Source organism: Eleutherodactylus coqui, chromosome 13, assembly GCF_035609145.1.
Source record: "Eleutherodactylus coqui strain aEleCoq1 chromosome 13, aEleCoq1.hap1, whole genome shotgun sequence".
In the NCBI taxonomy this organism is placed as follows: domain Eukaryota; kingdom Metazoa; phylum Chordata; class Amphibia; order Anura; family Eleutherodactylidae; genus Eleutherodactylus; species Eleutherodactylus coqui.
The window spans coordinates 37,665,363-37,683,111 of NC_089849.1; the positions used below are offsets into that span (position 1 = coordinate 37,665,363).

At 43.5% G+C, this 17,749-nt stretch overlaps 1 protein-coding gene across 1 annotated transcript in view; it reads left to right on the forward strand.

Moving 5' to 3' along the window:
- Positions 1-8,280, forward strand: part of RND2 (Rho family GTPase 2) — a 92,383-nt gene extending 84,103 nt beyond the window's left edge. The window contains exons 4-5 of the mRNA XM_066585829.1: positions 2,325-2,459; positions 7,528-8,280. Of these exons, the coding sequence (XP_066441926.1) occupies positions 2,325-2,459; positions 7,528-7,776 (384 nt within the window). The 3' untranslated portion in view covers positions 7,777-8,280. The remainder of the gene's footprint in view (positions 1-2,324; positions 2,460-7,527) is intronic.
- The last annotated feature ends 9,469 nt before the right edge of the window (positions 8,281-17,749 follow it).

Genomic DNA, 17,749 nt, shown 5'->3' on the forward strand with positions numbered 1-17,749 from the left:
CGACATCTTTTGAGCGATTATCTTTGCCTCTAAACCAGCCTTTAAGGCATTTAGACAGATAATTTTGTTGTCCTTGTTGTTAGACTTGATATCAGCCTTTCCTCTGATTGGTTGACATCTACAGAAGTTTAAGGTGCCCATGAGCCTTTAACTGCTATCAGTCAAAGACTGCTTGACAGCTAGTTCTCTCCAATCCCCCATACACATGTATGATCACCTCAGCCGATTGTGCTTGTGTTTTCAACAGGGAGAAGAGAGTAAGCCACTGCCAGACCCCTGAGAACAAATAGATCGGGCATGGAAAATTCAGCATGCGCGATCCTTTCATTCCCTGGGGTCATCTGTTAGTGGGAGAGTCAGGAGGTTCCTATACACTTAAGATAGTCATCCTGTCTCTCTGAAAACTGTGGGTTCGTCTGACTTTTCCATTATTTATATGGAAGGCCTTGGGATATATTGAAAGCTGTACTTTACATGTAGGCATTGGGTAATGAGCGCTACATTGACATCAAGGGCTAGTGAAAACTTTTCATTAGTGACTGGGCTTGTATTGAAGAAGGGGCCACCAGGCAGTGGTATTCTATACTATTGATCCAGCAATGCCCAATGTGTTTTATTCCTGCACTAGGACAATATACACTATCCTACCAAGTCTAGTCCCGGATGGAAAACAGGAAAATGGTTCTATTTGTTGCCAATGTATGAAGTATCTAATACAGTACCTTTTGACTTGGCAACAGATCATTGTAATACTATCCTTCCAAAAGTAATTGGACACCTAAGCAAGACTCAAAGTTAGTATCTATTTACATATGTTTGTTCTTAGTGGGGCTCCTTTGGCCATGATGACATCAGGTACTCTCTGTGGCATAATTTCTACTAATTGCTGATACACTTCAGCTGGTATTTCCCTCCATTCATCCTGAAAACATCTGGTAAGTTCTCTCAAATAAGATGGACGCTGTTAATATTTCCTGGCCCAACATTCCAGTTCATCGCAAAGATGTTCAGTAGGTATCAGGTTGGGACTCTGTCAGGCCAGTCCAATCGTGGAACATCCATTGCGTAAAACCAATAAAGAACAGCATTGGATTTTTGACAAGGTGCGTTTTCATGTTAGAAGTATTGCTGACCGTTCCCAGAGTTTTACCACATTATTGTCTACAATGTCAGGGTACAACTCCGTGTTCATGGTTCTTGTCACTACAACCAACAGAACGAGACCATGGCACGTGAAATACCCCCAGGCCATAGCAAAATCTCTGCCGTACTTTACTGTTGGCACAACACACTCAGGCAAAAGGTGTTCCCCGGGCTCCTCCACACCCGGTTGCACCCATCTGATTTTTAGATGGAGTAAACTGTTCATCACTACATGGAGCGCTCTTCCATTGTTCAACTGTAATGATGGTGCTCCTTGTACCATTGTAGATGGGCCAATGCTTCTTCTTTGAGAGAACTCGTCAGATGCTTGCAGGATGAACTGAGGGAAAGACCAGCTGAAGTGTATCAGACGTTAGTAGAAAGTATGGCATGGAGAGTACCCGATGTCAAAATATCCGATGTCATATGGAAATAAGTACTAACTTTGGTTCTTGCTCAGGTATCCAACTACTTTTGGTAGGATAGTGTATTACATTGATCTGTTGCCGAGTCAAAGGTACTGTAGATAAAGTCCCCTGGGGCAAGCACCGAGTCATGACTGACTCCTCGGCTGACGTCACATCGTGACATTTTCTAGGCAGACTGTTTTTGCAGGGTGGTTTGCCATTGCCTTCACCCAGTCATCTTTAACCCCCAGCAATCTGGCTACTCATTTTACCGACCTTGGAAGGATGGAAGGCCGAGTCAACCTTGAGCCGGCTACCTGAACTATAGGTGCTGTATTATATCGCCAACACTCAGAACCATTTTCCATCAAGAACAAGACTTGGGCATGAAACTCCTTTCCTCTTGGTTATCATAAACTGTGATTTTTTTTTTTTTTTTTTAACACCTATCTTTCAGGTGTGAACATATTCCTAAAAGATACCTGTAAATTAATAGGTAATATTAATACTCTGCTACCAGAAGTAACTTCCTGCAGTTCCAGAATTTTGCCTCTTGGTTATAAAGTTTGATGTTATGAATGAATATCATGCATGAAAAACCACTTGACGTGTTGAGCGAGTTGAGGTTATACCCGTAATGTGTTGTAATTTTCATTTTCCCATGAGTCTCTTTGTTCACTTAGAGAAGGAAGGTAACCAGTGCAGCTTCTGATAATGTGAATTACTGAGTATCCAGAATCTTTTGTGAGCTACATTATCTTTCGTTCTCCACAGTGGCAAGGTGAAACTCAGGAGTTCTGCCCAAGTGCCAAGGTCATCCTTGTAGGCTGTAAACTCGATATGAGGACAGATATGAACACTTTACGGGAACTTTCCAAACAGAGACTTATCCCCATCACGCATGAACAGGTGAGAACATTTATGTATACCGTTCAGACTCCGAAGTAGCAAGACGAATACTATATAGAATCAATGTAGCCTTGAAACAATTGGCCAAATTGGTTCAAAGGGATTGTAACAAATCGCAAATTATTCCCTTTCCATAGAATATGGGGGATAACTTGCTGATCGATGGAAATCTCATGGCCGAAAACCCCACTAATCTTGAGAACGGGGGACCCATGTCCTCCTCTGCCTATCACTGAGGGGTCATTTTTCCTCCTGAAAATGACCAAATTGCAGCCAAATTACAGGAAAGTTAGTCACATACAGCATACATCGATGTCTATGGCGGAAATAAACTTTAATGCATTCTGTGTGTACCAAAAAAAGTAGCAATGATCAAGATGGGAATTCTGGTATATGATGAGAACGGACTGTGTTCCTAAAATGGAAAGACTCGTCCTGTGTTTATACAGTTCCCACACTTCATTCCTTCCATCTCCTAATCCACATCCTCTCCGGCCCCGTACAGAAGACGTTTACATTCCCATACGTAAAGTAGGGTCTGACACGTCTCTTCTTCAGCCAGTTCCCAGCAGTCTAAACAAAAATGACAAAGAGAAAATGTTATTTATATGTACGGAGGGGAAATGAATTCGTAGGGGATCTGGCTCACAGGCGGGGTCAAAACTTCAGAAGTTGCAGCTGGATTATGGCCATTACAAAAAAAAAAGTTTCAGTAACTTATCACATTAAGACAGAGGAATCCGTATTCGCATCAGTAAACATTGCCAATTTTTGCTTTTCTAAAGGCAGAATGATTAACGACCCCATGTTCGGTCAGATTGCAGCTTTCAAATGATGGTAAATGACCCCATTTACTTAGTGGATACAGCACCTATGTAGTCTGGACATTTAGCAGTCGCGGCTTTTGTGGAATTAATTGGCACTTTCTAACTTCTCAAAGTTCATTATCTAATGAATTATAAAGTTTCGTACTTTAATTTTTCGGAAATCTGATTAATAGTTAATATGGAATGATGTAATATGACGGCTTTCCCTATTCTACACACTTGAAATTAAAAGTCTTTTTACGGTTCTGGTAGTTTTGGCCTTTCTAACATCTTCCTAGAATTTCTTCAAGCACATAGCTGTAGCAGATGTAGTTGTAGTTGTTGCACCCAGGCCCTGGTGCCTGAGTTAACCCAAAAGGCCTTCAGCCACATGGTAGGTGAGCGACCCTGTGACTAATTTTGTATAGGGGCCTATGATGTTCCAGGAAATTCTGGACTTCATTTCAAGGCTCAATTGCCACTGATGACTAAAGTTGCCCATACACATTAGGCTGAAGTTGGCTGAAATGCATGATTTCAATCAAAAACATTTTTCCATTTCTACACTGATTGTCACACTCTGGAGGTCTCCGCTGTATATTGCAGTCACTTCCATGCAGTACTACTTCCTGTCCGATACTAGTCAGGCACCATCTTAATACTTAGATTTCCCCCTACTCACTTTCTCTTTGCTCTGCTAACACTCCCACAATGCATCAGCACAGCATAACATAACCAGCTAGAGACAGTACCTTCTCTGCCTGCTAGGAGGAGAGTGCCATTACCTTCTGTATTGTATATTCCCCTAAATAAACTGTAGACCATAATTATTCAGTTAGGGGGATGAGCTGTTATCTCCTTCATTGTAACTGTGTGACAGAAGTCTCTAATTATCAGCAGTAACTAGGATAGGAGTTTGTGGTTCCCCCCCCCCTGTTGAGCTGATGTGGTACAGTCCATGTAATATCATCACAGAGGAATTATGATGGCTTAAGGTTCATTCAAGTCAGTTTTTCAGCCAAGATATTCCCAGGTGGTCACAATGCAATCACACGAGAGAAGGACTACGTAAAGATTCAGGTAGAAAGGAAATATTTCCCAAGTCAATATTAGCCGATTGGAGGACTTCTCACATAATGAATGACAAAAAAAGTTTCAATGGAGCGTCCGTGTAAAAAAAGAACGTTCCCTGAAAGATCTCAGTCCTTTGTCTGGTGACATTGAAATGTATGACGAGTTTGAACAACTATGGCGGCCAATATGGAGTAAATGAGTATGGCTGGCGAACATTCGCCAGATGATTGTTCAACTCATGTTCAGCCATCAGCCTCCTTCTATTTAATGTGTTTGGCCACCATAAGAGGCTTGGTGGTACTCAGCCCATACTACCTCTTGACTTATTAATTAGATTTCTGGCCAAAAAAATACATTTAGGCGCAGAACCTACATGAATGAATAGGGAGCTTTAGATCTTTCCTCCTTGGCACATGTCAACATACAATATATCCTTCCATTATAGTACTATACAAAGGGATATTCCCCTTGAATTGAATTTGCAGTGAAAAATAGCTTAATTATACATCATTCTGCTCTCGCCTGTGAAATTGTTATTTCATTAGAGTAGAAAATAAAATTCTCCCGCTCTTTAATTGAGATAAGATGGTACAAAATATAAAAGACTTCTTTTAACAGTCTTATAATTTATAATTGAGAAAGGTCCCCGCGTGGTTATTTGATTACATGAAAACACAAATTGGATGCGTGAACTTTCTTGGGGTTACTTTGGTGTTTAGTATCTTGACCTCCTAGACGTAAAGGGAACAGGCCACCAAAAAAGTCATATTAAAGCTACCGTCATAGCTAGAGATGTCGAGTATACTCGCTAAGGCACATTACTGGAGCGAGTAGTGCCTTAGCCGAGTATCTCCCCGCTCGTCTCTAAAGATTTGGGGGCCGGCGCGGGTGACAGATGAGTTGCAGCGGGGGGGAGAGAGGGAGAGAGAGAGAGATCTCCCCTCCGTTCCTCCCCGCTCTCTCCCGCCGGCCCCCGAATCTTTAGAGACGAGCGGGGAGATACTCGGCTAAGGCACTACTCGCTCGTGTAATGTGCCTTAGCGAGTATACTCGCTCATCTCTACTCATAGCATAAAGCCGCATTGCAAAAGTATTCCACAGGTTTGAATCTAAGAAAAGCCATTCAGTATAAACTTAAATTCATTCTTTATTTCTATCGCACCCATTATGCAAATACACTGCCATGCGCCAAAGAGCATCATCACTCCGAGTCAGCCTGTCACATAGGAAACTGCCTCCTGCCCCAATCACTGCCACCCCCTGTGTAAAGACGTCAGTGCTCCTTGGCATGGAAATCCCACGCATGCACAGGCACACCGATGTATACCTCTAGCCACCATCCCCTGTATGGGCATAGAGGCTGGAGGACATGGCGGTGTGAGTTTTCAGCACCATGAGCTGTCTTTGCACAGCGGGTGGGAGTGAGAGGGATAGAAGACTGGGGTTCCTTTGTGACAAGCTGACTCGGAGGGACTCGAAGCGGTATATTTGTATAATGGGAGTGCTGGGTATTATTTTGTATAAACTCATTCTTAATTGTTTTTTTTTTTAGGTTCAAACATGCCTGGAATGCTTTTATAATACTACTTTAAGCTATGGTGGCAGCTTAAATATGAATCTTCTGGTGACAGGTTTCCTTTAAAGGACTTTTCCCACCCAAAGAAGTTATTCCTTATCAATAGGCTAGGGATTTGTAGGGTTAGATTTCTGAGACCCCCACGATCACGGAAAGAGGGTTACCGATGGTCCTAAAATGAATTACTGCCACTACATTAATTTCACTTAATACTGTAGCATATAGCCAAGAGCAACCATCTGGCTACTTCCATCAGTCCTACTGAAATTAATGTAGCTGCAGTCCATTCATTTGGTGATTCGAGATCTCAAACCCCCACTGATCAGTTAGTTATTACATATAACTATATTTAACATCCTTTTGTGGGACAAGCCCTTTAAATAATGTTGGTGACTAAAGCATTGCATCACATCTCATACAACTAGAGTGGACAGTAGACCCAAAATGGGATGCAACTGCTGCCTTAACTACTTCTCCGGCAGGACCTTGGGGTCCATCTACCAATGCTTTTAGGCCAGTTTCTGGTGTAGAAAAGTTGCAAATGTTTGAGCAAGGCCCGTTTGTGCTGCATTTTTGCAACTTTTCTTCCTTCTGCATGGCTGCCCTGGACTGACAGATTTAGTACATTTTAGTGAAGTTGAATGGAGGTGCTAGGATGTACCAAGTGCATGAAGAGGGGTGCACCACTTTATGTATTCCATATACCATGCAATTCGGAAAAGTCGGCGCAGGACATTCTGGGCTTAGTCAATTTCCACCTTTGTCCTTATTCCTTACAACACTATTTTGGTCAGTTCATGGATAGCCATAATGTAAGTTATTTTGCCCTATCTTCAGCAAAGTAATCACATCTACTACTAGGTCAATGTACTTCTCGTCCACTGCTGTACATCAACCAGCAAACCCATTTTGTGTTCGAGCACTGATCAGTCAGTCTTTCCCTTTAATTGTAGAAATGGTTGGAAATAGTGTTGTGCGGTCCGAACTAGTAGAACTCTGTTTTGGGTCAAATTTTGCTAAAAGCTCGGTTTGGGATTGTGTTGAACTGAACTTTTAGCAAAGTTCTACCCAAAGCATGGTTCAACTGCTTCGGTTCAAGGAACACTGCTGTATAATACTAAAAGACATACAAACCCTGTTTATCACTGTTATTCAGGGCTTTTATGGCTCTAAGACAGTGTTTGACCAGAAGTCCACAAAAACCCCTAAAACTGGTGTATATCTCGAACCTATTTGGACTGAACCAAACTTTTTGCAAAAGTTCAGAACTGGCTGGACCTGAACTTTTCAAGAGTTTGCTCATCAGTAGTTGGAGGCTTCTATGTCTTTTCCATGATCTCTATGATTCACCATTGAGTTTACAAAGGCTTTGTCTGCATTCCTTGCAGAGGCCATTGAGGAATGAGCGTTCATGTAAAACATGGATGTCCCGAGTCCACCCAAATCAGAATCCCTTAGCAGTCCTCTACATGGGTTTATAACATCCCTCTAAGACACTCACATGCCCTAATAGAGTATTTGGACAAGATCTGGACAATCTTTAATTGTTATTTACTGAACTTTTTGTGTGGTTGATTTCCTAAAGCAATGACTTTCTCTTCTCTCACCCCAGGGTAGCACTCAGGCCCGTCAGATTGGAGCGGTGGCCTACGTAGAATGTTCCTCTAAGGTGTCGGAGAACAGTGTAAGGGATGTCTTTCATGTCACCACCTTGGCTTCTGTTAACCGTATCCACAAGAACCTCAAGCGTAGCAACTCCAAGAGGGGACTGAAACGTGTCTCACAGCTGCCCGGACGGACTGAACTATTAAACGAGACTGAAATGCGCAAAGACCGCGCCAAGAGCTGCTCTATCATGTGAACATGTGCCTAGTGGCTGTAAATAGAATGTGCAGAGGTTCCACTCTACACGGTAATACGGCCATTCAATCCACAGAAGAGGCAGCTTTCGCTTTGGCCGGTGTTGTGTAACCATAGTTAGACACCGGCCCGTGACTGTTATGGTTATTTTTTGGATTGCCGTAGAAACAAAAAAAAAAGAAACACATTGAAAATGCAAGTCGATGGCGATATAAACCAATTAACAAGTAACAGCGCATTAAGAGTTTGCTTTTGTCCTGCTGATTCTGTCCCCATCAGTGTATTTATATGCGCGCACAGTTCACGCCCATTGTACAGAGCAGAGAGGAGGCGTCTGTGTAAGGCCTATGTAACGTGTGTATATATGTATGTATGTTTATATGTATATATACACACACAGATGACGCACATTGTGTTATGGAGAGGTGTGGAGGTTGTGTCGGTTTGAGAATTGAAGCATTGTTGTAATCCAAAAGTATAATTAAAATCAATTTATTGTTACAAAGTTGCGGCTTCTTTTGTGATGTTATTTTTTTTAAAGCCGAAACGGGATGTCCAGATGGGATACATGCTATGGTATCGACTCATTACCTGTTATAGAAATGCTTGTTAGCGGGTACATACTTTGTGGAAGTCTGTTGGCAAACACTAGATGTCAGTCACCACCCTACTGCACTTTGTTTCGCAACGTGACAAACAAAAACGCGGAGGTTCCATTATGGTCTGGGGATGGGTTAAGTGGCATGGTCTTGGTTTTGGCTGTATTGGCAAGAACCATGACCACAGAGGTGTACCTTAACAATGTAGACAATAATGTGCTGCTGACAATGTGACAATACTCTGGGAATAGTCGGCCATACTTCCAACAAGACAACGCACCTTACCACAAATCCACAGCTGTTTTAGGTTGGTTTGAGGATATGGATTTTCCATGATTGGACTGGCTGCACAGAGTACCGACCTGAACCCTACTGAACATCTTTGGGATGAACTGGAGCATGAGGTCAGGAAATATGAACAGTGTCCATCTTCTTTGAAAGAACTTGTACAAGTTTGCAGGATGAATTGAGGGAAATACCAGCTGAAGTGTATCAGACATTAGTAGAAAGTATGCCACAGAGATTAGCCAATGTCCAATGTCGTTAGGACCAAAGGAGTTCCACTAAGTATTAACATATGGAAATAAATACCACTTTTGATTAATACACAGGTGTTCAATTACTTTTAGTAGGAAAGTGCATATAAATTTCCTATGCATATGGACAAGAAGATCCAAGATATGCCTTCATGTCTAGCAACAAAGTTCTGACTCATTCCCAGCTATTCATCTAAGGATGCCTTTACGTGGGATGACTATCAGCCAATAAAATCACTAGGAAGAGTGAATACAAATGATGGAACGATGGTCGTTAAAGGGGTTTTCCAGGCAGTCCTCACTGTCACGGCCAAATACATCGTAGTTGGAGCGGAAGCCGCTCCTCCGACTCAGTGTAGTGGCCGGCGTTCGTAATTGCCGGTGCAGCTCTCATTGAAATCGATGAGAGCTATGCCTACAAGAACGAGCAAAGGCCACTACACAGGGGTAGGAGCAGCTGCATCCGCTCTTACCCCGACAACCACTGCTGCCTGGAAAACCTCTTTAAGCGTAAACATGGCCACCAAGAGGGTGACGAGCAATAAGTCGCAAGTCCTTTAATTTTGAGCTTACCGGAAAAAAAAGTTGCTAGTTGATCAAAAGTCATCCAGAGTGAAGTCACAGTCGTTCACCATGAAAATGTGTTTGCAAGTCATTCAAATACGATTCCCTCTATGAATGATGTCTTGGCAAACAAGAACAATCATCGCTCGGTGAAAAACAACTGTCATTGTACGCTTCAGCGACTTTTCTGAGTGACTACCTGAATGATAGTTGCTCTATTCAAAGGTACTTTTGCTTGCTAAATGGTTTTTTTTTTTTTTTTTTTTTTTTTTTTTTAAAGGGCCACACCATGGAAACCTTTTATCGTTTCCCTGGGGTGCAATTGCCATAGAAAGTACAATAGCGCAGGTGACTAGTAAGATGTCTGCGTTCCCGTAGATAGACACTGCAAACTGTTTTTATAAACACAGGTAATTACAGTAAGTGCTTGTAATATACCGAGAAACTGAGGTAAACTTGGATATATCAAGGACTCTCATCGTTAACACTTAGATGGCTGGCCACGCTAGTAATCGCTAGAGCAGAGATTCTATCCACATGATATTACATCTGTTTTGTGTAAAGGCTGTGAGTCGTTTAATCATCTGATCTAGATTCAGATGAAGTCAACAGGTATCTTCATGGCCTGCAGCTAGTCTTATCTATAAGTACAAATATCCCTGTAAGCTGATGATATCACCATACCTACGGAAAGCAGAATGGACCAAAATACAACCAACATGTTCTCCTCTGTCAAGTAAGTAACATACTGATCGCTACTTTGTTTCAGATAGAAAGTAATAACTAACCAAAGTAATACTAGCTAACTCATATATACTGTGGGATTAGTTACATAATGAACGGGGAAAAAATTCACTTAGGAGCCCTTTAAGGCTAGGGCACCACAGCCATATGGAATCAACCATGATTCGCCATAACCTCACAGCATTACAATAACTTCGAATGAGAAGAAAATTTGAAAGTGCCCTTGTAACAAAGTACAGTACATGGTAATGAGTAGATGGAGGCATACATAGTTTTGATTCTGGTGTCAGACAAGGCTAACCATTTTATACTCGTATCGTTGTATTGCCATTTCTGTAATTCTCTTAAAGGGAACCTATCACCAGATTCATGCTGCCCCAAACCCTGGGTAGTATGAAACTAGTTATGCTTAGTACCCCTGTCTATGTGTTATTCTGAAGCACTGTGGCATTTCAGAATAAGTACACTTTGAATTTTGACTCGAAACGGAGCTGCAAGTCAAAGAGATGGGCTCCACCGGCCTTTACCCACCCACAGCATGTTGACTGACCACTCTCTTCCCTTTTGTTTATAGGGAGAGAGCTGTTAGTCAAACATACTGTGGACAGGAGAAGCCGTCGCAGCCTGCCTCTTGGACTCGGAGCTCCATTCTGAGTCAATCTTCAAAGTGTGGTTATTCTAAAATGCTGCAGCCTCTTAGAATAAAACACACACAGGAGCAGTGGGAACACCTTTCCTGGGTTCTAACTGCCCATGTTTTGGGTAGTATGAATCTGGCGGTAGGTTTCCTTTAAGAGAATTAATGGCCTGGCAATACTGTTTTCAATATGATTTTCCTTCTTACCCTGGCAGCACTGGACTAGAGAGCCCAATTTTCTCACATAGCATATTAGCTATTTAGGGTGCTAGCTATATATATATATATCTATCTATCTATCTATCTATCTATCTATCTCTATATATATATATATATATATATATATATATATATATATATATATATATATATATAAATAATACATATCTATATAAAATGATTGGCCTTGTCTGACACCAGAATCAAAACTCTGTATGCCTCTGCCCATTCTTTACTATGTACTGTATTTTATTACAATGGCACGTTCAAATTTCCTTCCCATTTGAAGCTATGGTAATGCCGTGAGATTATGGCTGATCTCGGTTGATTCCTTATAGCCGTGGTGCCCCAGCCTTAAAGGGCCACTATGGTGAAGTTTTTTCCCCATTCATTGTGTAACTATTTCCCCAGGACATATTAACTAGCTAGTATTCCTTTGGTTAGTTATTCCTTTCTATTTGAAACTTCCTGGAGTCCTTCTCCTCAGGTGGATCATGCGATTTCAATTCTGACCACCTAAGAATTACTTGGGATTAGGTTCTTTCAAGAAGTCACTTTTTCATAAGCAAAATTCCTGTGTAATATTACATGGTCTCTACCATACAAACTCTTCATAGGGGAAGATGGAAACTCCTATCACAATTATTGCTCATGTATAGAGGCTCCTGTCGCATAGTTATGCCGGGTGCACACTTACCGTGTGTGTATTTGTATGGTCTCTAGTGTATTTAGATTAATATAGAATAAAGAAGGCAATGACACTGTCCTTCCATCAGGCAGAGATGCTACAGTCTCTAGCTGTGCTGATGCATCATTGGGGCATTTGTAAGGGTGTATAGCCATGATGTTATTTGATATAGCTGAATGATATGACATTTGGGTTATTGTGCCTTTAGAATGGATCATAGAGCTTAGACGACTGAAGCATATAGCTGGGGTCTCTGGGTGTGTCTGCTTTTGCTCTAATCTCTTGTGATCTCTGGTCAGTTCCTGGGCAGAGAAGAGATTGAGCAAGCTTCAGTGAGAAAAGGAAGTAGACTGCACGGAAGGTAGCCTTGGAGACTGCAGTACTGTTGTATCTTGCCTCCACCAGAATGATGGGTGGAGACCTAGTGACACAGTATCCGCCCACTTAACTCCCCCAAGCTCCTGATTGGCTAGGGTGGCGTCTTGGCATGGCTGCAGTGTTACGGGTTGGGGCTGGAGGGTTAGGGTTAGGATTAGAGTTTGTTCTACTTGCCACCCTGCTGTCAGTGTCCCCAGTAGGCAATGGATCTGTGGCTGTGAGGCTTCAGCAGTGGCTGCGCTCAAGGTATTCCCGCTGTGACTCCCTGGCGGCAGCCTAACAGCGTGCTACAGACTCTGCTTCTCCCTGGTGGCCTGTAATCCTTGTTCGGCTGTGACAGGAGCCAGAACCTGACTGCCTGCGATCTCAGGTCCCACCGCCCTGCGACCTCTCTGTTCTCAACAGCAAGCTGCGCTGACCTGCATGCAGTGAGTGTCCCTGGTGGCCTCAGCACTCTGTTCCCCGCCGACCCTCAAATGCATAGCATTGAGGACAGTACTGTCCCCAGCGGCCTCAGCACTGTGGTTTCGCCAGCGCTGTCACTCTGCACCACGGCTGCCCACCAATGCATGGTACTGAGGAAATACATGCCAGGGGCCAGAGATAGCTCCGCACAGCGGCAGAGGGGTGAATGAGGAGTTGGCAGCGCTCATCATCGCACGGCGCAGGGTAGCAGTACACGCTGGCAGCATGGCAGCAGCATGGAATGGGTAAAAGTGATAAGCTCCTGCAGCCAATGAGGAACTGGGGGCGTCACCTGGCTGTCAAGCAGACTAACCCTTGTCTCCACCCATCACTTCTGGTGTAGACAAGATACAACAGTACTGGAGACTGCATAGGGATTGTGTTCTAGACAAACAAAAGCCACCGCATAAGACAAGAGGCAGCTGCTTAACTGTGTATCCTGAAGTATTGCTGTTTCCAGTAATCTGTGCTCGGAGTGCAAGGCTGCAGGGGACCATACTGCAGAATAAAAGAGGTTACAGCCAGAGGGACCACCATCAAAACTACTACACAGAGAGATGCGCTATTTCACAGTTTATCAGATTGGAGATCACGTATGAAATAGACTTCAGGAGTCTTCACCCCAACATCACTGTGCAGAGTACTCTAGGAGGTCGTAAGTGAGGTTCAGCCTCAGTAAAAAACAAGTGTACACACTTACATAAGGAAGGACTATTGAAAGTACAGCCGGCAAGCTAAACACATTATATCACTCAGTATATGCTTAGGGAAAGAAAATAAAACTTCTCTGTTTATTATTCAAAAACATTTCTTTGGGAGTCTTAAGCAATTTCATACTCTTTACTTAAGGACTATTTTCTGGACGAACTTGCGTTTTATTGCAGACTGTGAGAGACAAGCCTCTATTGTTGGGTTAACACGTGTTGTTCATATGTTTACCATTTATTCTTTGGTTGAAGTGCAGAATGAATATTGTGGTTACAAACAATTAAACCACTGAACAGACATAAACCTATTTCTGCTATCAGTTAGTAATAGTTAAAGGGGTTGTCCCTGACTTACTCATTGTTCTCCACTTCTCGTTTATGACAAGGTTAAGTATGTGCTAACCAGGCAGACACCGTAGGAGCGGCAGAAACTTCCAGCAGGTTGATATCGCCAACATCTGCAACATCTAAATCTTAAAGGGGTTGTCCCGAGGCAGCAAGTGGGTCTATACACTTCTGTATGGCCATATTAATGCACTTTGTAATGTACATTGTGCATTAATTATGAGCCATACAGAAGTTATAAAAAGTTTTATACTTACCTGCTCCGTTGCTGGCGTCCTCGTCTCCATGGTGCCGACTAATTTTCGGCCTCCGATGGCCAAATTAGCCACGCTTGCGCAGTCCGGGTCTTCTGCTTTCTTCAATGGAGCCTCTCGTGCAGGATGCCGGCTCCGTGTAGCTCCGCCCCGTCACGTGACGATTCCAGCCAATCAGGAGGCTGGAATCGGCAATGGACCGCACAGAAGAGCTGCGGTCCACGGAGGAAGAAGATCCCGGCGGCCATCTTCACCGGTAAGTATAGAAGTCACCGGAGCGCGGGGATTCAGGTAAGCGCTGTGCTGGTTTTTTTTTAAGTCCCTGCATCGGGGTTGTCTCGCGCCGAACGGGGGGGGGGTTGATAAAAAAAAAAAACCGTTTCGGCGCGGGACAACCCCTTTAAGATTCAGAAGTGGGCCTGCATCTGTTAAAGGGGTTTTCCGAGTTGTGCAATTTCTGTAAATCACAAACCCCATGCAGTAAAATAACAAAAAAAGCATATACTGAGCTCTTACTGCTACCGCTGAGTCCCATGGCACTGCTCCATCCTCTGTGCCTGTGTTTATGTACAGGCTGCAGCCGCGCCAAGTCTACAGAACATCACAGGCGCTGCAGCCAATAACAGAACTAAGTGATTGAGTGCTGAGCTGTTATTGGCTACAACACATGTGACGTCCCCTAAAGTCAGAAACGCTCTTTTCTCCTTAGGGAGAGCAACTATATACTATAAACTAAGTGAGGAGACTCAAATGGCCACGCACGCTCCTCTGGGTAATATGCAAATAAAGGAGATGGAATAAATCCTCCACAGTGCCACCTATTGAAAGGCAGCTGCTGCCTTTCAATAGGTGGCACTGTGGAGGATTTATTCCATCTCCCTTATTTGCACGTCCCCTAAACAGACTGGGGAAGCTATAAACATGACATCAGAGAGGAGACACAGTGGGAGCAGGACTGCACTGCATGGAAGTGACTGCAATATAAAGAAATATCCAGAGTGTGACAGGCAATCCAGTGAGGGGGGCAGGAATGGAAATTTGTTTTGCCAGAGTGGTCCATTGAAATAATTACTTGCATATATGACACCACTGTAAATGTGTATTCATTTCCTTTCCTAGGCTCCTATGTATATGGGAGCTACCAGACCCATTATGCCATAGTATCTAGCAATCTCTCATCTCCTATTCATTTGATTATAATTAAAGGTGTATTCCAGTTATTTTAGGGAAGCCAGGGGCAACCTACCCCACGAAAACAGTCTTCCAAGTAAACGTCAAGATGTGACGTCACCTTAGGAGTCGGTCACGATTCGTTGCTTGCACCAGGGGACTTTACCTTACCAGTTATTTAATATTGATGCCCTAATAGGGGATTGGTAGGGGTCGGCTGCTTAGGATCCCCACTGATCCTTCAGCCTGCTATCAACGTAGTAGGGCTGGATGCCACATTGAGGACCTGGAAGTGTAACGGAAGGCATCGCTCCCAACAATTTCCATGGAAAGGACTATTAATGGCCCATCCTCAAGACAGGTCATCAATAGTAAATGACCGGAAGGTGGTTCAGCTGAGCAGAACAAGAGCGGTAAGGAAGAACTGGTCATCATCACACTTATTGACGGAAAGGTCTTTCGGCCACCAGCGATTTTATATCTATGACCAAATGTTATTTTATATATTTACTTTACTTTCAAAGATACATTGACCTTTTCTATCACACAAGATACGGAATCTGACTGATTCAACAGTGAGGAAATATGAGCATCTATTAGCCAGAGATAACAGAAAGCCCCTTATAAATCTGTGCATTAGCGGGCTTGTCTTGATGGACTGGCGCAGTAATGGGGGTCATCTGTGGCAGGCCTGAGTTCATCACGATGGCTTTCTCCCCCATCCTGTCCTGCGGGATCTTAAATCAGCCTTTTCCTTTTATTTCTAAATTGCAATGGCCTTTTCAAGGACGCCACACTAATGAGATTTAGATGGCACACAATGTAATATCCTAAAAGGGAGAGTGGAGCAAGGATAGGAAGAGGTTTAATGTGACTTGTTTATGGGGGTCAGAAGGTGAAGCAGTGGAACCGCCGAGTCTTCCAGCTGAATGAATACACAGTGCAGAATGAGGGATCTGTAGACAGGCCTCTTGGCAGGAGAAATAGCACATTCATGCAACGGCTTTCTCGCAGTGCTAGCAGGAACATAGTGTATTAAAAAAACGGCAAATGGACAATACGAAACATCAACGTAGGGGGCATTTATTTACATGGGTGTCAAAGTTGGATGAAATATTGCTAACAAAGCTGAACCTGAGGTGCTTAACCCCTTATAGGGGTTGTCTAGGGAAATACTATTGATGATGTATCCTCAGGATAGGTTATCAATAGTTGATCACCTCGGGATTACAACCAATCAGCTGATTGGGTGCCAACTGTCAGCACCACAACACACGGGGGTATGGAGGGGAAGCAGATTGCCCCGGCCCCTGTACAGTGCTTGCGCTCGTAATTGTAGGCACAGCTGCCATTGAAATCAATGATAGATGCACCAGCAATTTTAAGCGCTGGGCACTACACCGGGGTCATAGTTATCTGCTTCCACTCTCTACACTGTGTTGTGCTGCTGACAACAGGCGCACGATCAGCTGATCAACCACTGGCGAAACTATAGGGGATGCAGAGGATGCGGTTGCACCCGGGGCCAGGAGCCTTAGGGGGTCCATAAGGCCTATGTTCTCCATATAGGGAGCCCAGTACTATGAATAAAGCATTATAGTTGGGGGCCCTGTTACAGATTTTGCATTGGGGCCGGGGAGCTTCACATTACGCTTCTGCGATCAGCTATTGATGACCTATCCTTGTATGAAAAACCCCTTTAGCCCCTCAAAGACCAGAGATTTTAATTTTTTAAAATTTTTTTGTTCTTGTCTTCCAACAACCAAAACACGCTGTTGCGCCATTTTTGCGGGGTTAGTTTTTACAGTGTTCACGATGCAGTGAGAATGATATGTGAGCTTTGTTCTGCGGCTCAGTGTGATTATGATGAAACCAAATTTCTCTATTTTTCTGTGTTCTTCCAATTGTAAAATAATTATTGTTTTAAACTAAAATTGCTTTCTGTCGTCATATTTAGAGATGAGCGAGCATACTCGTTAAGGCGATTTACTAGAGAGAGCATCGCCTTTTTCGAGTAACTGCTGGCTCGTCCCTGAAGATTCAGGGGGGCTGCGGAGGTGAGCGGGGGGTTGCGGAGGGGATCGGGAGGGAGAGAGAGATCTCTCTCATTCTCCACTCCGCTCCCCTCTGCCGCCCCGCGCTTCCCCCCCCCCCCCCGAATCTTCAGGGACGAGCCAGCAGTTACTTGAAAAAGGCGATGCTCTCTCGAGTAAATCGCCTTAACGAGTATGCTTGCTCATTTCTAGTCATATTCTGTGACACATAACTTTTATTTTTCGTCAGTTGGGCTGTGTGAGGACTCTTGTGTTGCAGGGTGAGCTATAGTTTTTATTAGTGCCATTTTGGGGTTCATTCAGGGGTGTAACTATAGAGGATGCAGGGGATGCGGTTGCACCCGGGCCCAGGAGCCTTAGGGGGCCCATAAGGCCTCTCTTCTCCATATAGGGAACCCAGTACTATGAGTTAAGCATTATAGTTGGGGGCCCTGTTACAAGTTTTGCATCGGGGCCCGGGAGCTTCAAGTTACGCCTCTGGGTTCATGCATCTTTTGGACAACTTCTCATTCAATTTCTTTCCAAATTCGGTCATTCTTTTTTTATGGCTATATTGGGATATTTTAATAGTACAGATCTGCAGTCAACTTTGACCACAGCATCTAAGTTGTTAG